Below are 25672 nucleotides of genomic sequence, written 5' to 3'. Positions count from 1 at the left end.
ACTGGCATTGAATTTTCATATGCTGCTGGACCTCTCACCACACCAGATCTAGTATGGTTAAGAAAACAAGATGTCACAAGATTTAAATTGATACACCACATCCCTTGTTTATTTGAGTAGACTGTGCAGGTTTACTTAGCAGGAATTACTGGTGAGAGGTGATGGATTCCCAAGGGTGGATTCCCAGTGCTGATTTTGATCATGTATCTGTGTGAAAGCTGATGGTCTAAACTGCGTGAAAGCTGAGTGAATCAGTCTCAAAGTATGATCTCTAAACACAAGGGCATATCACCAAACCTATACTATACAGTACATTTGTCTCCTAAATATGTTCTAGCCCTATCCCTTTGCAAAGTCTTCCAGGACAACTTAACTCTCTGAAATTTATAGAAATGAATGTTTTTATAGGTACATGTCTTTGTTACGTGTCAAGATAGTTTGGTTGTGGAGGAAGGATTATTGAACAAAAGCCTAAATATTTTTCTCTGAAATCTAAATTGTCCTTTCTCCATGTTCAATATAAAAATGTGATGAACCCTCTTCTAATTCCCAACTCTGTCTCAAGGTGGTGCTTGCCAAAAAGTACAATTGTGCTTCAGATGGGTTCTTGTAACTTTAATTATTTAACAGCTTACAAAGCACAATTATATATAGTGACAAAGCTACAATGAATGTGGCTTTGCTATGATACAAAATGAGATTATTAAAGTTTCACATAGCAATTTAGTGGGAAAAAAAATCACAATTTATACAGTAGAACCAGCAAGCAGTACATCTGTAATGCCCAAGGATTAAATACCACAGAATAGCATACGCCTGCTCCATTATATTTTTCATACCAGGCATTTAAAAACCATGTATATATTGCATTGGTAAACAGGCCAAAAAAAATCAAATTATTTAATAATGCTGACCTTGAAAATGTTTCAAAGAAGATACATACAATATACAGTTCAATCATGATGTGGATTGGATTTACATAACATTAGAAAGCTTTCTGTAATTTATGTAAGAAACAGCTGTATAGGTAAATAAGTTAATCAGTACAAAGATTGTATTTTTTCCATAGCTGCTGAATTGCATTGTTAGGCAAATTGCAATTATTTTGGAGATTATCAAGTCATCAGTGAAGTTATGTCAGAAAACTTCCTTATGGTCAAGAAGAGCGAGTAAGCTTTTCCAACAGTATTAATTTTGTTTTTAAGCTTAAAGTAAAAGGAGGTAGTGTGGTAAGGTTCAACCCAATTCTGTCAATGCCTGATATATGTGCAAGTGGCCGATGGGTCATCTTGTAACGAGATACTTGAATGGGATCCATTTCCATTAGAATGTGTGTATAAGACATCATCATCTGGTCCCCAGGTTTAACATCTTCCCTTTTATCATACCTGTAAGGAGTATGCAGTGGATTTATTTGCATTCTTTTCAGAACATACTAAACTTCTGCTAGTTATCTGCACAGACATGTACTATCAAAAACAACATAAAAGGAATAAAAAGATTCTCAGTCTAATTCTCATCATACTTCATTATGTGAGCCACAGAAACAAGTGCTGTTCAAAGGAAGTCAAACATTGCATTAGCAACTCTTCCTGCTGCTACTTTGGTAGTCCATAGAGATCTGTGAGCTGCTCATAGCATATTTCCTCTCTGCCCCTCTATTTGAAAGCTGTGGAGAAAAGATTTACTGTGAGGCCTGTGATTTGCAGGGGAGGGGGAGTGGACTGGCTTTCATTAGGATCTGATTATGTGGGTTTGACTTATTAGGCTGCAGAAGGGGCAGTCCCCCATTGCTGGCAGGCAGTTGCAGTGGGGGTCCAACATCATGATGGTGCTGAGTCATCATCTCTTCTCCCCCCACCGATAAAACAAGTAGGATTTCCTACTGGTTAGGGCTCTAGTGTAGAACTTGGGAGTCCCTGGGTTCCATTCCCTGCTCTGCCACAGGCTTCCTGTGTGACCGTGGGACCAGAGTTACAGAGGTACTTAGGTGCCTGAAGATGCAGATCGGTACTTGGCATGGTTTATAGAAATGCCTATGCATGCAAAATGCCTAACCTGCCAAGATACTTCTGTAAATTACACTAGGGCCCAGATCTTCAAAGACATTTAGATACCTAACTCTCAGTGAAATCAACAGGAGTTAGGCAGTATGTAGGCACCTATCTGCATCTTTAGACACCTAAATACCTTTGGCCATCTGGCCACTTGTTGCTTCGTCCCTCAGTTCCCCATCTGTAAAACAGAGATGACAGCCCAACTGCACAGGGCTATTGGGAAGATAAATACATTAAAGGGGGATAGATAGAAACATAGCATGCCCATGAAAATATAATAGCTCTAAGGGAATGCTATTTTCTTAAGTAAATGAGTCAGGTTAAATCATAGCCTTCATGAGACTATGTACCATGTTGCATTAGGTTCCACATAGTGGGAAGATAAGAAATATTTATATTTTCACATTATATGTGTATATTTTCCATTGTACATAAATGATTCATAAAGATAAATCCTTTTAGCTAATTTCTAAAGTTATGTTTAAGTTATCAATTTGCTTCCCTTCTGTAATTAGAGTTCCCACTTCTATACCTTGCAACAATGGGGCAAGGAAGACGGAATGAAGAAACTTCCTTACATTTCAACTTGTATGTCCACCAATCCTTCACATCTAAGCAATTTCTTCCCTGGTGGGATCCGAAGGTTACTCTAAAGTTGCCAGCAAGAGGAAGGGCCTTAATTCCAGAACAAAAGCTTCCAAAACTCTTTAACACTAAAACTCAGCTCTGATCAATCTAAGTTAGTTTTGACATGAAATAACCAGCCTCATCTTTGCTGAGGCTGAATCAAATTAATGAACATTGAGCTGATGAGAAAAACTGACAGGAAATACATTTGTCCTCTAGCAACTGCTTGTCCCTCAGTATTCACCTCTGAGATGCAACTCACAGTGATGGAGAAGTCAAGAGGGACAAGGATAACAAAAGTTAATAGAAACAGAACCTTCATTCCAGCAAAATCCCATTAAGAACACTAATTTCAAAGATGGTGCCACAGCATGAAGCACATTCCGCAGAATCTCAAGAAGCCTGTAAATATACTGTGTAATGGTACACTAATGTATGCAAACTACATATTTATCGTCTCTCCTAAGAAACCACCTTTTTGGGACTAAGCAGTTTAAGGACTATCAGATCCAGCTACCATTTGAGATGGCACATCTGGTCAGGCTGGTGGAGAGAACGTGACATCTGGCCAACAGCCTTGCCAGTTCCAATCCCATAGTCTCCCTCTGGGCTAGTAAAGGAGCTATCATTAGGATGCAAGCTTTCCTGAATATTATTACAGTATTTTAAAATAATACCTTATGCTCATACAGCACCTTTCATCCTGTTTCAAAGAGTTCATGCTAATGGAGGAAAGGCAAACAAGATTATAGACCCATCCAGTTTTAGAATCTACAGTCGCTCTTTGAAGGCAGATAATGGAATTCCTGCATTTGTCTTGGGGCAAATAGAATATCTGGGCATGCCACTTCAAAACACTTCTAGTTATACACTGCAGTTATCCTGATGAATCATTAGTCTGCTTAGCCACTCCATCCATAAATCTGATTATCCCTTTATGTGTACAGTCTGTGAAGACAGCAAATTATTTTCTACCCATCTGCAGGGCTCTTGCTTCCTCATGCCAGAGGGAAGGTCTGGTACTACCCTGATTCTTTGCATTATTGTGCTGTGTGATGAGAACCTGGTGCCTGTGTGTATGATCGTCAGCTGCTGTTTATCCTTGACCTCTCTTATGTTGATCCTTATGATGAATCAGCCTTTCCTTGATGCACCTTTCTGATGAGCAAAGATAACAGTGAGTGACAAACTGCCCCTCCATATCAGGCTGCAAGACCACGGAACATCTGTCAGAGTGACAAAATGCTATTACTTTCTTTTTTCCATCACATTACGGCCTCACATTCTATGCTGCACCACCAATGGGAAGCAAAAACTGGTTAAAAGCCATCAAAATTAGGCATCATATACAGAAAATGTAAAATAGTCCAAAGTACGTTCAGTAAAGTAGCTTGCTGAATAAACTAGAATTGGGGCACTCTAGCTACCATATCTGTCTTACCACATGGGGGACGACGACATTGTACAATTATTTCTGACAGTTCATGATTTAGAGTTTCCTCCAGATTCCAACATGTGAAGAGTAGTCTGACATGAGAGTTGAACAGTTGTGAGGAAATGTCCCCACTAACATATTCAGTATTGTAATTAGATTGAGAAAAAGTAGCAACAATAAGTGGTGCCAAACTGGCTAACTTCTGCACTCCTGACAAAAGCTAATTGGTTCTTCCTTCTCATTTTCCCTCCTCCCTGACTCCAAAAACCATGAGTTCTCAGATCACCTCAAGAACTAAATTACAACTCCCGCAGCCCCCATTAGCCTGGAACGGTGAACCGCGGCCAGTGGGAGCTGCGATCAGCTGAACCTGCGGACGCTGCAGGTAAACAAACCATCCCGGCCTGCCAGCGGATTTCCCTATGAGCTGCGTGCCAAAGGTTGCCGATCCCTACTCTATATGGTGGAAGGGATATTCCACATAACTAAGGCTATATTTGAACATGCAAATACCGGAACATTTTGTCACATTTTTTCAATTTAAGATATTTGCCACTGTTCTTAAAAATTAGGATAAATTAGGATACACTCTACTGTCATCAGTTGAAAAGTGATGGACTACTACAACGTGTTTTGAAAGATCCAGTGAAGTAAAAATGGATTTTGAGGGTTATCCAGGACACATTTTTATCCAGTCACAACAAAGGTAGTTGAGTTTAATAAGCTAAGAGATTTTTTGATTTTCCCTCTTGTGTCTTTAAATTATCTCTGGTACTTAAACAATAAATGGGCCAAGAAAAACAGAAAACAAAAAGCTTCACGGACGTTCCATGTTTGGTAGAGAATTCTTACAGACTTCACCAAAATTCCCTGAAGATTTGATTGCCCCTGATCATGACTTAACACACACACTGTGTAAGAATCAGTGTCCATCCGGTTTGCCAGCATGCATGCACACAAGAGGGAAAAACAATGTTTACTGTCTTGACAAAAACCACTTGCTCATGGCATACCTCCAATTCGAGTTGACTTCCAAAAATCGAGAAACTCCAGTCTGTGCAGCAGCCACATCAATATGGACAGAGACATCTACAACAAAAACAATACTATTTCAAAATGCTTGTAACTACAGTACACCTGTAAGTGAAGAATAAGCTATGTGACCATAAAGATACGTGTAAATATTCCAAAATAAACAATATCTAATGTATTTATGAGAAATGTACAGCAAAGAATCCTCAAAACTGAAGTTAGATGAACACTACTTAACATTCAAACCAACTTTACATACCTGCTGTTGAAGGCAGCAACTCATGTAATTTCTGTATTGCAACTCCTCCAGGGTAGTTGAAATGTGAAACATATAACGATGTTCCTGAATAAGCAGCATTAATTAGGAGATGTGTCATAACCAACAGCGATCCGAGTTTATATAGCCAGGATTTTTTGTAGTTATGCAAACTGTTAAGGGGTAAAAAAACCAGAATGAAAATTCGCTGTTGATCTTGCCTTTACATTCTGTAAGTAGTTATTGGGGCAGAACATTTTAAAAATAAAAGGTTTCACTGTTGGACAAAAGCAAGAGTGAGGATGACTGCAAGTTCTATTATATTAACTAAAAAATTATAACACTGTATTTCTTTCCCTTAATTCTAAAGGAATTATTTTGAATGACAAATTAATAGTTACAATTACAACAAATAATAAAATATTCATAATATAACACTTTAACACTTCCGTGTTTTTAACCTTTAGCTATAGAAATAAACATACAATTCTCAAAAGCACTTTGGAATTTCACTTTAATTTGTTTATTTAAACAACTAATTTAGTTCTTTAAGATAAACATTATAGTTAAATGTACCTAATTAATTAGCACTAAGGAGTTTCCTGAGTAAAGTAATAAACAGTACAGCTATTCACTGGAATGTGCCCCTTTCTCTTGTGGGTGAAATTAACTGAATTATACCACTACGCTGGGGTACAACTTGCTGCAGATATCTACTTATAAATTTCATTAATTGGAGTCACACATTCATCAAGGAGAACAAAAACCTGTATTTATACAGCATATACAATAAGATTTCTAATAAATCATTTTAATGATAGTCAGACAATAGCGATCCCACTTTATTTATAGTGTTGTAACAGTTCTGGCCTTAACTGATGACTTATTTAATAAATAAACTTTTAACTATCTGGTTATAAGGCTAGGACTATGGGCCAAATTCTGGAACTGTAACAAACCTTTCCCAAACAGGTGCACATATGTATTGCAAAGAGAGTGCTAGTGGCTCTCAAACTTTTTTCATTTGCGGACCCCTACAAATTTTCGAATGGAGGTGCAGAACCCTTTGGAAATTTTGAATGGAGGTGCGGACATGTATAGAGATCTATTGCCTGTATATATAGCTGAATTCTGTTCCATCAGTTTTCAGTCCAAGTCTTTTGCGGACCCCTTAAACATAGTCCGCAGACCCCCAGGGGTCCATGGACAGCAGGTTGAGAACCATTGTGCTAAACTACTTCCATTTTCGGCTGGCAGCAAGCAACCCAAAGCACAGCCCTGCCCCCCACCTTACTCCTGCTGGGTGCCCAAATAACATGTTCCTGGGGCATTGCTAGGTTAGAAGAAGCATGCTCATAAAAGAGTGGCCCATGCCCCATAGTCCAATCCTCATGCACCCCACTGTGACTCTTGCTATGGAGAACCTTCAGAGCTTTGTGCTGAGCTAGTATAGGGCAGCCAACTTGCAACCTGTGCTGCCACTGCTGGCCACAGCAGTTCAGGTATAGAATCTGGCTCAATCACCACCTGCGTACGTGCACTCCTTTGGCTAGCACATTACATTTAATCTCTTTCTCCTCTAAGCGATAAAAGAACTGACCAGCATCTTGTAAGCTACTATCAAGTTTGAACTGAGAATAATCTGTTCAAGAAGCATTACTCTGAACTTACATTCGTGTACAACCTTTGGCAGCCCCTATGTTGAAGACGGGGAAAGTGTATATGATAAACCGCAGCTCTTTATGTGGGAGAAAAGAATACAAAAAAATAAAACCCAGCGCTGGTAGAATTAATACCCGAGTCCTTTTGTCTGCTGCACCTAGAGGCACAAATATAATGCTGCATCCCAAAGCACGAGGCAGGGCTGAATAGAAATACCACAAGAAAGGAGAAGTCTTTAAGATGAAAAGGGAGTTAAGGATGTTATTGTTATCAGCAAATGTTTGGGTTAAAGTAACTTTATCCTTTCAGATGTTCTGCAAAACTTTTTTAAGTATGCAATAAATTTATTTAGTTTACAGCTATCACATTGTTCCAAATTACTCATATATTGAACTTCTAAATAAGACAGTTTAGTCATTTCTGAAGATTTTGTTTTCTTCACTTAAGTTTTGCAGTCATCTACAGAGCTGGTTGAAAAATAGGAAAAAAAAGGGTAATGAAAAATGTTGTAGAAACGTTTTTTTCCCAAAATGTTGAGGAACTTGATTTTTTTTTTTACCAGCTTCCATGTAAAGAAATAAGCAAATGAAGGCATGTTTCAGTGGTCCATTAATATATCCTTGGAAATGCTATGGGCCTTCATTCCCCTCAAGCATTCAGTTATCAAGACAATGAACATGGTACAAAAACCTATAAAGCAGCATATAGGCATATATTAATGAACCACTGTGCACAAATACACAGCTAAATGCAATTACAACAGGGATCCTGAATTTAAAGTCTTTTTTTAAGGATTATAAGAAAAATAAGAGAAGAAAGGAAGGGTACTGGGAAAAACATTAATTTGGTAATTTGAAAACATCTTTTTTCTTTTTTTTAAAGTTTCCTGGACTTTACAGCTTCCCTTCTCCCTCACCCTTTGTGCTCAGCTGCCCTTGCAATTGCAGTCGGTGATCCACTGGTCTTTTCCCACTCTCTTCCTATTGCAAACACTATGCTGGGAATGTTAAACAGTTAGACAAAGAGAATTAAGAAGTGGGTAGCAAGTCAAACTGTTGCCGAAAAAGGGAGCTGGATTCAAGGGGACAGAGAGATAAAATGCACTCTCATGAAAAGCCCTCTTCTCTTTTCAAGGTTAGAGGCAATGAGGTAAGAGAGGAGGAGTCAAGGGGTGATTTTGAAATCGGGCCCTTAGCAGTAAATACAAAAAGGAAAGGGCAAATTGTAGAGGTTTTGTAAAGGAATAACTGCCAGGGGTGGTGGTGAGTTGAATATAGCACCAAGGCTGTGACTACATAGGAAAAGTTGAACCCTTAAAATATATATACATCCGGGTTGTTCCACTGGTGCCACCAGCAGCAGAAGCTACAGCGTAGATGGGATTCAGACATTTTTGCAACTGGATCATCTAACCCTACTCTTAGCCACTGCCTGTATTACAGCTGCAACCGCTGTTGCCACCACTGCACTAATGGGGAACGATGAATTCTGTTTTTGCCACTGTAGATGCAGCACCAAGGCCTTGGTGATAGGGAGGACAGTGGAATTCACAACCAAGAGGGAGAGAAGAGTGAACGATAAGGCAGTGAAGAGACTGAAGGACAATGCAGGATTGCACAAGGAGCTTGATCCTGTGCCCCTGGAAGTCAATGGAAAAACTTCCTTTGACTTTAATGGGGCAGGAGCAGGCACCAAGAGGAGGACAGGAGAGAGGTATGTCTTGGAACTGGACCCCACAAGGTAAATTTCAACTGAATTCTGTCATTGATGCCAAACATTTCAATCATGTCACAGCTGAGTCCCATGAATAAATCAGTACAAATATTTGGCTTAGCTGACATAAGGCCATGTCCTTATTTTCCTATATATATTTAAAGGATACTCCCCAGTTTGAACTTTTATTTAAAACTGTATTATACCAAAGCACTTTCCCCTCCGGCCATAGAAGCTGCCTCCAAAATACGGAGTCCACAGCAACTGTTAGTCCTAGAAGAAAAAAAAAATATCTAAGACTGAGGAGCTTATCCAAGCTGAACATTTGCCTAAGAGATGAACATAGACTGGGACACCCTATGAGCCTGATCTAATGCCAGTTAAACCAATGGGAGCCAGATCATGCTCTGGGTCTTGTGCTGACATAGAAATGTGACAGGTAATTGCACAGTTTGCATTTCATTGTAGAAATCACAGGCACTATTAGAGAGAGACTCATACTGTGGTCTTGCTCTATGTCCAGTGTGAACAATAGTCTGGACTGTCGATCAGGAAGGATGTGAAGCAGGGAGTGGCTTCTCTCTGTTAGCATCCTCCACCTCACAGTGCCGGAGTAAGTGAATGCTGATGTGCTCAGAATTATCTTCCACTGCTTCTCCTCTCAATGTTGTAACACCCTCCCCCCTGCCCATAAATAGCAAATGTATTGATGCAACCACCATCAGGCAGACTCTGAGAGCATGCTTTTTAAGAGAGTCGTGTTGTCCATGAGGAGGCTCAGTGGGTCTACATATGCTCCAGGCCTCCACAGATGGCTTGAGACCCAGGCGATTTCACAGTTTTTCTGCAGTGACCAACACCTAATCTATTAAAGTTAAAGAAATGAAATAATAAAAGATGGGAACATAGCATGTACCAGGCAACTCAAGTATCCCTAGAACCTGATTTGTGTAAACCTCCCTCCTTCCATCTTCCTCAATATCATCTTGTGTCACATCACATTACATCTCATTCCCGGTCTGAGTTCGCTACTCAGGGTGCAGATCTCAGGCCATTTGATGGTAATAATGGCCAACCCCCCTGAACATTGGGAGTGGGAAACTCCATCTCATCTTACCATAATAGTGCACTCTAGGAAACGTTGCTAGTTGAAACATGCAGCATTTTCCAGCCCCTACACAAGTTCTTTCTGTGTAGAAGACAATATGGTCCTAAGGTTTTTGCTAAATATCCTGCATTTCTCCCAGAGTAAAATTTCACCAGTTTAATGAATACATTAGCTTTCTTGTGGTGAAAACAGAGGAAATTTATTCTTAATTTTCACTTTTTATTGAGTAAGTTTTACTGCAGGCATATTTTTAAATAAAAGAAGACCTTAGAAAAAAGAGGAAATAGTAGATATTAAATTCAATGAAAAAAAGGAGCACTTACCCAACCAAACAACGCCAGCAGCAACAGCATGGGAAAGCATCTTTAAAATGGGGATTCTTTTACTTAATAATGTCACCAGAAGCATGAGGCCCAAGAAGATACAGAGCTCTGATCTGAAGACAATAATTGCCAGTGCTGAGAACCAAATAAATGGTCCGTGCTTTTGCTGTATCCAAGATGTAAGTGCCAAGAGAACTGTAAAAAGATATAAAAACACTGTATTAACCACCGGACATCTTTAAGGTTTTTTTTAATTCAAGTATCTCCTCTATTTTGGGCCCTATTCAGTATTCCTACTGCAGCAAAGCTTTGCCAGAGAAAGGTATGCAGAATAGGGCCCTTTGTAAAGTACTCTAGTTTGATGCCCTAGCTAACTAGGAACAGGTGTATCACAAAGGAAAGAGTCTGGAATCCCTCCCCCGGGAGTATATTTAATGAGTGACATGAACAACTCTACTTGTGACCTGGTACTGAAAGCTTTTCTGAATCTAAGTGGTATGGTTATTACTATTATAATTTATTCTGTGACAGCCAGTGTGCTTGTTATTCTCATGACCTGTGTGTACCTTGCATTAATGCTAATGGCACTCAGATCCAAGCATCAAGAAGAAAATGTACCCTGCGTCTCCTAAGAACAAAAAAATATGAACACATTTGGGTGGCTAGTTGCACATGTGTCACATCTCTATATACTATGGGTTCTCTAGTTTTTTTCATAGTGTTGGCCACATCCTAACAAAGATCATATTGAGCACCAGTCGCGATCACAAAGCATCCATGTGGAAATTACAGCAATTGCTTATATGAAAGAGTAATAGTAGAAAAGTATTTTAGTAGTCTCAATACCTTGTACAGTGCTTTGAAAAGGTTATCGCTGTGCAACAGTCACTTGATGATTCAATGTGTTTTTATTCTGTTCTATATAGGTTCTTATACTGCCCTCATCTGAGTACCTTCCAGTAGTGCATTAAGGGACACAACTAATATCTGCCAATGTGACTGGTTGTTTCTCCCATCCTCTCTCCAGGGGGAGAACTGTGTGTGCAGTGGAATCTTCTGGTTTGGGGGATTTTTTATTTTTCAGATGCGTTTAGATCAGGTCAAAGAAGAGCATATTGCACTTAGAGAGGGAGGTGGTGAGGTTTCTGACGGTCCTTATTTCGGAAGGGAGTTCATTGCATAGTCTCAGACTGTCCTCTGAGGTAGCTCTGTCTCCTGCACAGACTAGCTTTACCTTTACTATAGATTTTTAAATCGTAAGAATGTCCAGAGGCTGTGCAATGGCCACGTGTTTCATAAATAAAATAAATGTAGTCAAATCTCTACCTAATCAAAGTCACTACTAGGTAAACTCCCTATATATTCAGCTTTAATACAACTTCAGTTTAGCGAATTATTTTAACACATATGCTATAAAACATACAACCACAGTTCTCCAGTCTCCTTGCCACACAGTCCAGCCATCAAGCATATATACATTAACTTGGTCTGACTACATTTATTTGTCCATGTGCACTCACTATCAATAACATTAGAAATAATTTCAAAATGTATATGACATCCTCAAAATAAATGCTTACCAACAGGAAGTGCGAACATATTGGGAAGTGTTCGAGTGCAATAAAACATTAGATGAAACTGAGTAACAGTTATTAGACAGAAGATCGTCGATACAGTTGATCCAAACTGCTTTCTGACTTCTTTCTTTAACTTCCATAGTGCATAAATCACACTAAGCCCCAGACTTCCTCGGACTTTTGTGAAGAAAAAAAATTAAGATAAGAAAGCAATGTCAGGTTGCTTATTGATGTAGGCAACAACAAAGAGGAATGTTAAGAAATATTAAATTACTATTGCACAAATACAAAGAAAATATTAAGCAGTGCAATATTTAAAAGATGGGGTAAGGAGTGTATAAAGAAACAGGCAAATTATGTTACAATACAATATTTTAGATCAGACTTAAAAGAATAAAGTATCCAAGGTAGTGTTTTCAGTGCAATCCATCCTTGTTTGGTTGTGACTCAGTATCGCAGGGGCTGAGTTCTCTGAATGATGTTACGTGGGGTGGTGTAGCAGGGTGGTCTGCCCCTTTAAGGGCCTGCGGAGCCAAGGAGCAGCAAGCCCTGGCCAAAGGAGAAGCCCAGAAGACAGGTGCTGAGAATGACCAAATCCAGCTAAGAAGCAGCCAATGATTGGTGCTGATTCCCAGCAGGAAGATATAAGTGAATAGCCAGCTCTGTCAGAGAAGGAGAGCCAGGAGAGACAAACACTTCCCTGGTCCCCAGCCCTCAGGGTGTGTGTGTGTATGTGTGTAGGCGTGGCTGACTGTTTTGTCCCCAAGCAGTTAGACAGACCCACCAGACTACCGGTAGATAATAGTATGTCTAAATAAAACACATTGTGTCCATAAAAACTTGGATGTGAATTCTGAATTCCCTTCCACCATCCCCTCAGTTTTCTGTTAGAACTCTGTTACTTTAGTATAACTTTCTTTGTGTTGGTTACCTGGTAAAAAAAGGATGGTGGAACTTTTAAGTTAGCATTAAGTTAAATAACTCAAGTCTTGCAAGTTCATTTGTAAAATAAACATACTACCATATTCTCCAGCATTGATCCAAAATCCTATACCTTAGAACAGTGTTACAGACCAGTACTGCAGAATACATCACTATTCAAGATCTCCTTTCAGACCTGATTTAAAGTTCATACCTATCAGTTGTGAGTAAAACTTGGACATTTGCAAGCTAGACAGCACGAATATAGCTGGGCTGGAAAGCGCAGCAATAAAGACTGGTCCAAGAAACGTTCTTGGGACAACTCCAGGAAACTCATGATGGTCGTACTGCAAAGAAAAGAAAGGCTCAGTGTGACAGGCAAGCTAGAAATAATGTCTAAGAACAGATGAATGTAGCAGAACTAGACAAATAATGCTCTTATGCTTCATGTTGCATTTGTGCTGGTCAAGAGAGAGGTGGGTTATCTTGGACAGACCATAAATAATAATGTCCTCTTTCCTATTCACCTTCTCCAAGTCCAGTCTGTGGTACACAATGTCATGGATGGCTTGGAGGTTGAAGCTCTCCTCCACTTTTGTAAATGGACAGACAGTTAAATATGCAAAGGCCACAGCAATGATCAGCAACAGCAGGAGTGATTGTCCACTTGAGCTCCTCTTCTCAGCCATGCTGGACATGAAATCCACATATCGTCTATTAAAGAGATCAAAACTGACAGAGGGGAAAAATGAAATTATATTAACATCATGACAACGTGCCTACAAAGGGAAAAGGAGAGACTAATGCATTTTAATAAAATATGAAGGGAAAGACAATGCTACTGTACATGTAGCCTACTGCATGACTAACAGATCAAGTAATCAATCAGGTTTTCATATATACTAACAAAGTGAAGTATCTTGCCAAGAGCATACTCAGCCAGTGTTCCATGATTTGCACTGACTGCCTGAAGTTTAAGGTTTTGGCTTTACTCTATAAAGCCTTAATGTCTTATGCTTTACCGTAAAAGACAACCTCTCTCCACATAGCATACTGCCACCACAAACATAAAAGAGAAGGAGCTGGTGGCACAGTGTTTTCTGTGCGGGTCCCATATCTTTGTAACTTGCCCCTCCCTGTGGTGTGAAATAGCCTGACTTTAATAATTGTATGCAGTGTTGTTGTAGCCATGTCGGTCCTAGGATATTAGAGAGACAAGGTGGGTGAGGTCATATCTTTTATTGGACCAACTTCTGTTGGTGACAGAGACCAGCTGATTTCTGAGGCAGTTTCCGTAAAAACAGTCCAGATGTTTACAAGAACAAACTTTGGGCAAAACAATATATTTTCCCCATGTTTAAAAAATTCTTACAACTGAAGCTCATCCTGGTGCCAGGAATGTGCCTTTTGCTGTTCCCATGAAAATCCACCCAAATTTACCAAGTTATGCAGCTCTAAAAATCATAATTCACCCATGCTCAGTAGGGAGATGTTAGAGGGTGATAGTTAAATTCTCTGCAAATTCTGTCGGCAGACATCATGTTCCTCCCCCCAAACACATTCTACATGCTGGCTAGGCTGCATATGTTCCATCCCCACAGCGCAACTGAGGAACAGTGGCGTAGTGGAACTGGAATGCACCAGCATGGTGTTCTGGCTCAGTGCACCACCCCTTACAGAGTGGGGGCAGAGTTAGAGCAGCATGAGGCGGGGTTAAAGGATCAGGCTGGTGCGGAGACACGGCAGTTTAGGACTACACTGTTGGTGATGACACTCGGAATGTGAGTGCTGAGCACAATTTTCTTTGTAATTGCTCCCCCTGGTTGCCATGGGCCACTGTGGTACCATACACTGGAACTGTGAGCAAGGAGTCTCTCTATTATGTGCTCTCAATGCCCTCCCCCCCCCCACCCCGATAGCACCCAGGCAGTATAGAGAAGGAGGTAACTTAACTGGAATGTAGAAGGGTGAAGAGCAGAGGGGAGACCAACACACAAGCCAAAAGGAAGACTGGGACAGGGACCAGACAGAACGAAGGGCAGAAATAGAAGGGATCAGAGGTATAATGGTCTGTAACTACTAGAATATGTACACCTTGAGAACCTAAAGTTGATCCCAGGATTCTTGAGGCTCACCATTCCCCTGCTGTCAGCAAATACCTGTGAAACCCACTGGCAAAGTATGTGTCTCATCTACCTCTACTGTTTGGCCCATGGAGAGAATGACAACCTACTACCAATTACTGTGTTACCCCCAGAGGTCTGTACTGGAAAACTAAAGGTTCCAACACCGTTGATAATACATCCAGACGTCAGTTTGGTTTTACAAAAAGGAATTTTTTTCCATTTTTCTTGGTTTGTAACTTTTGGCACTGCCAAATATAAGCAACAATGCCAGTCCGAAGCCTGGGTAAAAAAGGAGGGTTCTGCAGTTAGGTTTGCTACCCATTCAGGTAAAACCTTAACGCAACTGAAACAATTCAGTCCAACAGAAATTTGAGTAAGTAGAGATGGAGGTCAAAACCCACGTATGAGAGTTATCAGTGAAAGCCAAAAGAAAGCTGAGATCTCAAGATATTGAATCCTCATAACCAAATCTGTAACCCGAATAGGCATGTATATACTTTATATAGTACAGGAAAGTTGGCACAGGTCACACAAGAAATGAAAAAGTACCATGTGAACACAGTGTCAGTGAGACAAGATGGCCAGGGAGTGGCAAGATAGTGTCTGGAGCTACAATGTTATATTCAGGAAGATGAATGCACAAAAGAGGTGTATAAATTATGCTGGATAACATCACAGTGAAGACCCTGTGGTTTGTGAGCCAGTGAACAACAGATTAACAAAAGCTAGACTATAAATAAAACATAGCAAATGTACAATAATCGAAGTATGCACAAACAAACACAGCAGGTGGCAGCGAAAAGTACTCATTCTATGAGCAGGTGTGTGGTGGGCTGTATAGACCCCACACCAGGGACGGGCAAACTTTTTGGCCTGAGGGCCTCATTGGGTTTCTGAAATTGTACAGAGGGCCAGTTAAGGGAGGCTGTGCCTCCCCAAACAGCCAGGTATGGCCCGGCCCCCGCCCCCTATCCTATGCTTCTCGCCCCCTGACGGCCCTCCCAGGACTCCTGCCCCATCCAACCCACCCTGTTCCCTGATGGCCCCCCAGGGACCCCTGCTCCCTGACGGCCCCCCTGCTCTCTATCCCCTTAACGCCCCCAGACTCCCGCCCCTAACTGCCCCCACCGCCCCATCCAATCCCCCCTCCTTTCTGACTGCCCCCCAGGTACCCCTGCCCCATCCAACCACCCCTTCTCCCTGACAGCCCCCAGACTCCCGCCCCTAACTGCCCCCGCACCCCATCCAACTCCCCCTCCTTCCTGGCTGCCCCCCCAGAACTTCCCTGCCCCATCCAACCACCCCTTCTCCCTGATCGCCCCTGGACCCCCCCCGCCCCTAATTGCCCTCTACCACTCCATCCAACCTCCACTCTCCTTCCTGACTCCCCCCCCCGCCCCCGCCCAGGACTCCTGCTCCATCCCCCACCCCTGCTCCCTGTCCCCTGACCACCCCCGGAAGCCCAGCCCCTGACTGCCCCCCGCCACCCCATCCAACCCCTCCTCTCCTTCCTGACTGCCCCCTGGGACTCCTGCCCTCATTCAACCCCCCTGTTCCCTGCCCTCTGACTGCACCGACCCCTATCCACATCCCTGACCACATCTCTGACCACCCCCCGAACTCTCCTGCCCTCTATGCAACCCCCCTGCTCCCTGCCCCCTTACTGCGTTGCCCAGAGCACCGCTGGCTGGTGGCGCGGCTGCACCAGGACAAGCAGCCACGCCATGCAGCACAAAGCACTGGGTCAGGCCAGGCTCTGCAGCTGCGCTGCCCCAGGAGCTCGCAGCCCCGTCGCCCAGAGCATTGCACCGGTGGGTGGCGGTGGGTGGCGCAGTGAGCTGAGGCTGCGGGGGAGGGGAACAGTGGGGGAGGGGCCGGGGACGAGCCTCCCATGCCAGGAGCTCAGGGGCCAGGCAGGACGGTCCCGTAGGCCGGATGTGGCCTGCGGGCCATAGTTTGCCCACCTCTGCCCCACACTGATAAGGAAGGCACACCCTATGTGCAGGATTAACCCCCCCCCTCCCTCGCCACCCCTGTCAATCCTGAATGATAAGGAGGAGGCCAATAAAAAGGAGGAAACTGCAAGCAGCTGTGGGGGTAAGATCATCCTGAACAGAAAACTGCTGGAACAACTCCTGAAGACACAAGGGGAACTCCCATCCAGGAGATATCCATCCCCAGTTCTAGGGGGAGTACAGTGAACTCTCAGGGTAAGCCTGACAGAGTGATCCTGATTTCAGTAGCCCAGCCAGACGAACTTGTCAAAAACTGCTAAGTAGACTGTCCTGCAATAAGATGGTATTGTCTGCCTTTTTCCCTGTGAGTTGGGTCAGTGAAGAAGATATTCTCGGGTGTACTGCTGAGACATTTAATTTTCATTTTGATCCCCCATCAGAAGAAATTTAAGAAAGCCCACAAAGGGTAGGGTCCCCCTTTGCAAGGATTAGGAAACTGGAACCTGTGTATAAGCCACGCAGCATAGATAACTGGGCATCACCAGGGTCTCCCACCATCTGCAAGCTGCACCAAGTATCGGATGACATGCCTATTCATGACATCAAGCTAATGATAGGCAACTTCAGTGCACAAATCAGCAACACCTGTACTGGATGGAAAGAAGTAATGGGCACAGCAGTGGCAGGCATCCAAACTGATAATGGTGAATGGCTCTTGAATCTCTGTGGCACAGAAACCATAAAAACCTCTTCCAGCAGAAGAGAATTCAAAAGCTCACACTCAGATCATCAGAGAATGCAACTATCAAACAGACAGACCATGTGTGTATATCTAAGAGATGGGCAACTTCCTGGAGGGATGTCAAAGTCAGCAGAGAAGCAGATGTTGGCTCAGATCATTATCTTTGAATGGCCACATTACAACTTAGACTCAAAAACCCCACAAAAATGGAAACAAGAATGTTATAGCAATAAAGAAGTTCCAGGACAAAAAAACAAAGATCAATTTCCAGATTGCACTTAACTGTTCTACTGTTTTACAGGACCAGACTGATGAAAGTCTGGAAGACACATGGCCAAACTGGAAGAAGATGGTAGTTGAGACAACAGAGAAAGTAGCAGGCCAGCGAAGGGGGCAGAAGAAAGATGCCTGGATTACATCTGGAACATGGGAAGCAACTGATGAGCTAAAAGCTCTGAAGGCCAAAAAGGAACAGTGCAATTCACAGGCAGAACTCTTAGAGGTGGATGCAAGATACAGAGAAAAGGATAAAAAAAAAATTTAAAAATTAAAGAACAGATGCAGATAAGATAGAATTGCCTGGGTTCAGGAGAAGACTATAAGGCAGCAATAACAGCACAGAGGGGAGATTTCAAGTAGCTCTATAGAATAGTGAAAGACATCTCAGGAAGAGCCAGATAGACACAGCTCTGAAAGATAGGAGACAAGCTAACCAAGAGTACCCAAGGGAGGAAAGAGAAAGCAAAGAAGACCAAGGAAGAACTGGCAGAAGACAGTGACAGAGGATACTGAATGCGCTGGCATCACTTGAGGAGAAGTACCACAGCTAGTGAGTGACTGTAATGAATGGAGGAACTGGACAGCCCGATGTGTCATAGGCACAGGAGGAACTAAGGTAAGGTTTGTTTAAAACTTAAGAAATTAACATTCTTTTACCATAGTTGTGTCAAAAGTTGCAAACTTAAGCACTTAAAAGTTAGGAAATGCCAGTATTAAGATTGCTTATGAATCCTAAATCCCCCCTCCCCCCCCCCCGGATGCATGTGCATTATAATACAGCCTTTAATTACTGATCATACACTACTTTTTTTTCCCACAGGACACCAAAAACAATGAGGAACACACAATTAGTGACTACCTTTGAAAAGTTTGCTTTAAGTGACCTGCCTGGCATCACATAGGAGCTCTGTGGCAGAGGCAGGGAGAGAATCAAATTATCCAGGGTTCTGTTCAACTGCCTTAACCATGAGACCATCCTTTCTCTTCCTGCAGTCCCCTGCCTTATTCACTACAAGCCTTCCAACTTCTAAAACAAATGAGTCAGTGGTCCTACAGACCTTCATTCACTACGTAACCTTGATTTCTACTCAAAGCACTGTCCACAATGCACTGGATGGGAGCAGAGGTCCTGTAGAAAAAAATAGACAGTGATCATGTAATTAAAGATTGCATACCCATCAGTGACCTGAGTTAGGACTGCCTATACAATCTTAACTTTTGAGTGCTTGGTTTTGCAACATTAAAATTTTAACAAAAAGATTTTCTTTTCTTTTTTATTTGACTCTAAGTGCGTTCAGAATTAGGAGGCTGCAAGGAAGGTACATCCCTTTGGGATTTGCCACAATAAGGCAAATCCTTAATTCCTTGAGCTGTGTCAGCTGCTTTGACAATGTGTTTTGAAGGTGGCCTTAAAAGTATTTTTAAACTTAGAAGGCCTATACCAGGCTTTTTTTTTCCTTCAGGGAGGGGATGGTTTCATTACAAAGTGAGGTGATGTAGTGCACATCATAGTAGTCTTTCTAGATTTTAACATCTCTTGAGTTCGGGGCAATCAAAGGAAGAAGGCTGTAATTCTGGACTGCAAATCTGAGGAGAAAACTTAAGATTTCTATAGAAAATGGTGGTAACCAGGTTATCAAAATATTAGGGCTGTTGATTAATCGCAGTTAACTCACACGATTAACTCAAAAATTTAATCACAATTAACTGCACTGTTAAACAACAGAATACCAATTGAAATTTATTAAATATTTTTAAATATATTGATTTGTATTACAACACAGAATACAAGGTGTACAGTTCTCACTTTATATTATCTTTTATTACAAATATTTGCACTGTAAAAAATGATAAAAGAAATAGTATTTTTCAATTCACCTCATACAAGTACTGTAGTGCAATCTCCTTATCGTGAAAGTGTAACTTACAAACGCAGGTTTTTTTGTTACATAACTTCACTCAAAAACAAAACAATGTAAAACTTTAGAGCCTACAAGTCCACTCAGTCCTACTTCTTGTTCAGCCAGTTGCTAAGACAAACAAGCTTGTTTACATTTACAGGAAATACTGTTGCCGGCTTTTTATTAACAATCTCACATGAAAGTAAGAACAGCCATTCGCATGGCACTTTTGTAGCCAGCGTTGCAAGATATTTATGTGCCAGCTATGCTAAATGTTCATATGCCCCTTCATGCTTCCATGCCGATGATGCTCATTAAAAAAATGATGTGTCAATTAAATGTGTGACTGAACTCCTTGGGGGAGAATTGTATGACTCCTGTTCTGTTTTACCCGCATTCTGCCATATATTTCATGTTATAGCAGTCTCAGATGATGACTCAGCATGTTCTTTTTTAGAACACTTTATCAGCAGATTTGACAAAATGCAAAGAAGGTATCAATGTGAGATTTCTAAAAATAGCTACAGGACTCAACCCAAGGTTTAAGAATATGAAAGTCTGAGAGGGACGAGTTGTGGAGCATGCTTTCAGGTAATAAGGTCCCCTGGGGATGGATCTGGGTGCTATTTTGTCAAGTTATGTGGGGAGTGTCTAACCTGACATTCCTGATGGTATTGGTGCTTTACCAGCGACTCCAAAATAGACTGGGTAAATTAAAATTGGTATATTTGACCTGGCGGGTTAGGGAACCCCTAAGGTCAAGAGGAGGGACTGAAGGGTTAAAATCCATTGCTGATGTAATAACCTGGCATATGGATTTGTGTACAGGCCCAAAGTCCAGAGTTTGGTCAAGAGGTCAGAGGCCTAGCAAATAGGGATTAGTTAAGAGAAAGTAGAATAACCAAAGATAACTTTGCTTTTGCTAAGATATGCCTGGTCAGCAAAACGCCAGATGTTGGGGGCAATAATTGTGCCTTATTCAAAGTTGCAAATAGAACAAAGCCCTGTTTCTGTTGTGTTAGTTTCTTCTGTAGGAAGATGTTCTTCCCACACATCCAACCTTGAGTTTATGAAAGGTTCAAGCATTTCAGTATAAGATATGGCCTCCTCCCATCTCCCTTTCCCAGGGACCAATGCCTGCCTTAAAACACAAATGAATAACTTGAAAGACAAACTTTATTGCCATATACTTTCACTGTTTCTTTGCTTTTACCCTTGGATATGTATCCATTGGACAATCAAAGAAGCTACTTCATTCCTACGGACTCCAAATCAGAATTCAATATATATATTTTATACTAATACATTTATTAAAGTACTAATTAAATGTTAAATGTTAATTTGTCAATTTAAGACCATGGGCAGACCATTATGTAACCTTTGACCATTGGTTACTGTGCTATTATGTCTTGTTGCTAGACCTATCTGGGGGTGTGGGACTGCCTACCCTGTCACTTTCCCCTGCCCATGGAAAATCCATTTATTCCATTGTAATCAATTGATTGACAGTGTCTCTGAGCCTAATAAGCAAGGTGACACTCCGTCAGTGCTGTTAAGTAATAAACTCCTGTGCTTGACTTCTACACGGTGTGGATTTATGTCCTTCAGCATCTGACTCAGATGATGAAAATTAACATGCATTGGTCCACTCTGCTTTGGATAGTTATCGAGCAGAACCCGACATCAGCATGGACGCATGTCCTCTGCAACGGTGGTTGAAGCATGAAGGGACATATGAATCTTCATTTGCAGCTGCCACGTAAATATCTTGTGACGCAGCTACAATAGTGCCATGAGAACACCTGTTCTCTCTATCAGGTGACATTGTAAACAAGAAGCGGGCAGCATTATCTCCTGCAAATTGTAACCAAACTTGTTTGTCTGAGCAATTGGCTGAAAAAGAATTAGGACTGAGTGGACTTGTAGGCTCTAAAGTTTTACATTGTTTTGTTTTTTAATGCAGTTTATATTTTGTACATAATTCGACATTTGTAAGTTCAACTTTCCCGATAAAGAGACTGCACTACAGTACTTGTATTAGGTGAACTGAAAAATACTATTTCTTTTGTTTTTTACACTGCAAATATTTGCAACCAAAATAAATATAAAGTGAGACTGTACATTTTGCATTCTGTGTTGTAATAGAAATCAATTTATTTGAAGATGTAGGAAACATCAAAAAATTTAAATAAACGGTATCATGTTATTGTTTAACAGCACGATTAATTGCATGACTAATTTTTTTAATCGCTTGACAGCCCTAAAAAATATCCTGAAATATTTTGTTATTTCTAATAAACATTAACACAATCCACGATTATTATGTCATTTCATAACCTTTTGGGAATGCTTTCCAGAAGGTGTTAGAGCCAATCAGTGCAGTTTTCCTTTAAAGGAAGGGTGTTTGACAGAATGAATGGCTTCAGAAATATGATTACAAATACACTGTTTATAGTTTAACGCTATGAGATGCATGATGTGAATATTTATACCTATGTTGTCAAAAGACAAACTTTTGTCAAATTTTTACCCTGGTTTAATTTTAAACGCAGGGCTGGTGCAACCACTAGGTGAACTAGACGATTGCCTAGGGTGCCAAATGGTTAGGGGTGCCAAAAAGCGGTGCCCTGGCTCGGCAGGGAGGAGCTGCCTTCCGGAAGCACTGGAGAGCCAGAGTGTTGGCTTGTGGGGGCTGCGAGCCCCAGCCATGGAGGAGCCAGCGCGGCGCAGGGGGGCAGCAGCCCTGCAAACGCGGTGGCGCCACTAGCGGGTAGTAGCCGCGTCCCCCACCCCTCCTGCCCAGGCTGCGGCCCAGCACCCCCTCTTCCTCGGGGGCACCTGCAGGCTACAGCAGATGCTTACGGGCGGCGGCCCCCAGGCATCCCCCGTCACCATACTTGAGCTCTGCGGCTCCCGGGAGTGTGAGCCACTGCCCCTCCCACTGCCTCAGCACTCTGTGGGGGAGGGGCTGTGCGCGGGGCAGCATGTTCTGCCTCCACGTGGAGCCAGTGTCTGACCGGCATGGGCATGGTAAGGGGAGTCCCAGCCAGGGGGCAGTCAGGGAGCAGGGGGAAGGTTGGATGAGTCGGGAGTTCGGGGGGTGGGGGAAGGGAGACTCGGAGCAGACAGGGAGTAGCGGGGGGTTAGATGGGTCGGGAGTTCTGGGGGCATGTCAGGGGGAGGGAAGTGGTTGGATGTGGCATGGGAGTTCCAGGGGTCTGTCTGGGTACGGGGCTGTGGATAAGGGTTGGGGCAGTCAGGGGACAGGTAGGGGGTAGAGTCCTAGGGGGGCAGTTAGGGTGGGTGGGGGTATCAGGAGGGGGCAGTCAGGGGACAAGGAGCAGTGGAGGGGTGTTGGGGGTTCTGAGGGGGGTAGTCAGGGGGTAGGAAGTGGGAGGGAGTGGATGGGGGTGGGGCTAGGGCAGGGCTCTCCCCCCCGTCCTCTTTTTTGGTTGTTGAAATATGGTAACCCTAGGTGAGAGGGGAACCGGGGGCGCATGGGGGCTGGTGCCCTCATGCATCTGCTGCAGCCTGCAGGAGCCCCCCAGAGGAGTGGGGTGCCGGCCCGCGGCCTGGGCAGGAGGAGTGGGGGGGCAGCTGCGCCACCGCCTTTGCAGGGCTGCTGCACCCCCGTGCCGCGCCCAGTGATGAACTGCCAAAATCTTAACAATCGGTTCCCTCCTCACCCCACGACGGGGTCGTTGCCCACCCCTGCCTCCTGGAACCCCTACCCCATCCACCCCCCTGACTGCCCCCAGAACCGGGCAGGAGGGTCTTGTGGGCCACCGAAGCGGATGCCCACCCCACCCCTAAGAGCCAGAGGGACCTGCCGGTGGGCGAGGTGGGGAGTTCTGGCGGTGCTTACCTGGGGCAGCTCCCAGGAAGCATCCAGCAGGTCCCTCTGGCTCCTAGGGGCAGGGTAGCCTAGCTAGGGGGGAAGAAGGGGGAGCGGCCACTCCCCCCACTGATCACATCAAAAGTGGCACCTTAGGCGCCGACTCCGTGGATACTCTGGGGCTGGAGCACCCATGGGGAAAATTTGGTGGGTGCAGAGCACCCACCGGCAGCTCCCCACCCCACACCCGGCCCCAGCTAACCTCACCTCACCTCCGCTGCACCGCCTCCCCTGAACGCGCCGCCCCACTCTGTTTCTCCCCCCCCCCCGCATCCTGTGAATCGGCTGTTCGGCAGCAAGCCTGGGAGGGCTGAGAAGCAAGTGGCGGCTTCACGCTCAGAGCCAGGGTGGCGGAGGTTAGCTGGGCCGAGAGCAGTTCCCTGAGCGCCCCCCCGGGTTACCCGCTGCGGCGTGGGCGACCCTCCTCATGTCCGTTCCCCCCCGCCCCAGCTCACCTCTGCCTCCCTGGGCCTGAGTGCGAAACCTCCACTTGCTTCTCAGCCCGCCCCAGCTTCCCATGCGAACAGCTAATTCGCAGAAAGCCTAGGGAGGGGCGGAGAAGCAGAACAGGGCGGTGCATTCAAGGGAGGAGGTGGAGCGGAGGTAAGATGAGGCTGGGGGGGGCTGCCAGTGGGTGCTCTGCACCCACCAAATTTTCCCCTTGGGTGCTCCCCATGGAGTTGGTGCCTAAGGCGCCACTTTTGGCCGGTTGTTAAATTTAGAAGCCCTCCCTCACAGAACAAGCAGTTCTAAAAGGGCTTCTAAATTTAACAACTGGTTGCAGCCAACCGGCTCCAGCTCATCACTGGCTGCGCCGGCTCCTCCATGGCTAGGGCTCGCCGCCACCACAAGCGGGATGCTCTGGCTCTCCAGTGCCTCCGGAAGGCGGCTCCTCCCTGCCGAGCTGCTGCAGCGGCCCAAGCCCGGCAAAGCCAGTGAGTGGACTCGGGGTTGGGGCCGCCGGGGTGGGGTGGGGAGGGCTCGTGGGGGGGCTGTGCAGGGGGGTTCAGCGGGTGGGGAGGGAGAAACCTGGTATGGGGAGCAGCCCCTGGGCATGGCTGGCCCCTAGGGTCTGTAAAGGCTTGTGGGGATTTGCCCCTCAATGAACCAATGTGCGGTGGTAGGAGGCGGGGGCTCGAAGGTGGAAGTTTCGCCTAGGGCGCAAAATATCCTTGCACCGGCCCTGCCTTTAGCTTAGATTCCCTACACTCTCCTCCATGACCCAGTTCAGTCGCTCTCCCAGCTGGCAGGGGTGAGACATGTCCAGATGGGCCCCCCTCCCTGCACATTATTATCCCGGTGTGTGCATTCCTCCAGCAGCCAGTGCTGTCGTAGGGGAGCCCTGGCCTCTTCCACGCATTAGTGAAAACCTCACCCTGCTTCCACTGGGCAGCCCCAGCTCTCCCCGTGGGCGCCTCGCGAGCCGGGCAGCTCCGCTCAGTCCACGGCACAGCGCTGTGGGGAGGGGAGTCGGCGGGGCTCGCGCAGTGTCCCACAGCGACGTGCCTGCCACACGGTCACGCGAAGGCCGGTCACGCGTGGATAGGACAAGTCAAACGAATCCCCCTCATCCTCCCTGAGTCCCCTCCCGCCTCCCCTGGAGGCGCCGGCGCCCCGCGTGAGGGGGGACCCCCGGGGGAGAAGACTGAGGTGTGGAAGGGGTTGCAGGCTGGCCAGCCGCCCCTTACACTCCACCCCTAGCAGCCAGGGGCCAACCTGCCTCCGCAGCCGCCTGAACTCACCAGCTACAGCCCGTCAGCCACGTGGCCGCCTCCCACAGGGCGCAGGTGACCGCCTCAGATCACCTGACCGTACAAGAGGCTCCAGGCGGCCATGGTGGATTCGGGCAAAGCACCCACAGCAGGCATAGGAGCCCCTGGACGCGCAGCTTCTAACAGAAATGGGCGCCAGGTACGAGGTCGCTGCCTGGCTCCCGGCTGCCCGGACTCAAAATGGCCGCTGAGCGTGCAGCCGGCCCCGCCCCTTGCTCTTTCTCCTGCGGCTTCCTGCCCATCTCCGCCCCGGGCCTACACGTCCGTTCTCATTGGCCCCGAGCGTGGCGA

At 44.5% G+C, this 25672-nt stretch overlaps 1 protein-coding gene across 6 annotated transcripts; it reads right to left on the bottom strand.

Moving 5' to 3' along the window:
- Nucleotides 1-594: 594 nt before the first annotated feature.
- ALG12 (ALG12 alpha-1,6-mannosyltransferase) lies at nt 595-25568 on the bottom strand. Of its 6 annotated transcripts, none has more exons than XM_073328322.2 (11): nt 25352-25566; nt 18872-18942; nt 13239-13443; nt 12926-13058; nt 11794-11967; nt 10214-10408; nt 8952-9055; nt 7079-7302; nt 5411-5580; nt 5133-5208; nt 595-1388 (listed from the first exon to the last, which is right to left on the bottom strand). In XM_073328322.2, the coding sequence occupies exons 3-11, from the start codon at nt 13407-13409 to the stop codon at nt 1157-1159; spliced, it is 1479 nt and encodes a 492-aa protein (XP_073184423.2). In that variant the 5' UTR covers nt 13410-13443; nt 18872-18942; nt 25352-25566; the 3' UTR covers nt 595-1156. The 6 variants fall into 6 exon arrangements, with proteins under 6 accessions (XP_073184423.2, XP_073184424.2, XP_073184421.2 ...); XM_073328323.2 differs by lacking the exon at nt 25352-25566 and adding an exon at nt 24985-25336; XM_073328320.2 differs by lacking the exon at nt 18872-18942.
- Nucleotides 25569-25672: the final 104 nt, after the last annotated feature.

The sequence above is a fragment of the Lepidochelys kempii genome, chromosome 1, assembly GCF_965140285.1.
Source record: "Lepidochelys kempii isolate rLepKem1 chromosome 1, rLepKem1.hap1, whole genome shotgun sequence".
NCBI lineage: Eukaryota > Metazoa > Chordata > Testudines > Cheloniidae > Lepidochelys > Lepidochelys kempii.
Note: the sequence above shows the minus strand (reverse complement) of the source record. Positions and strands in the feature narration are given on the sequence as shown.

Excerpts from the sequence above, each read along its gene's own strand:
- ALG12 (XM_073328322.2), bottom strand. The coding sequence starts at position 13,409 with ATGTCCAGCATGGCTGAGAAGAGGAGCTCAAGTGGACAATCACTCCTG. Across the intron at positions 10,409-11,793 it reads TATGTTCGCACTTCCTGTTG|TTCTCTTGGCACTTACATCT; the intron begins GTAAGCATTTAT and ends ATCTTTTTACAG. Across the intron at positions 1,389-5,132 it reads GAAGTCAACTCGAATTGGAG|GTATGATAAAAGGGAAGATG; the intron begins GTATGCCATGAG and ends TACTCCTTACAG.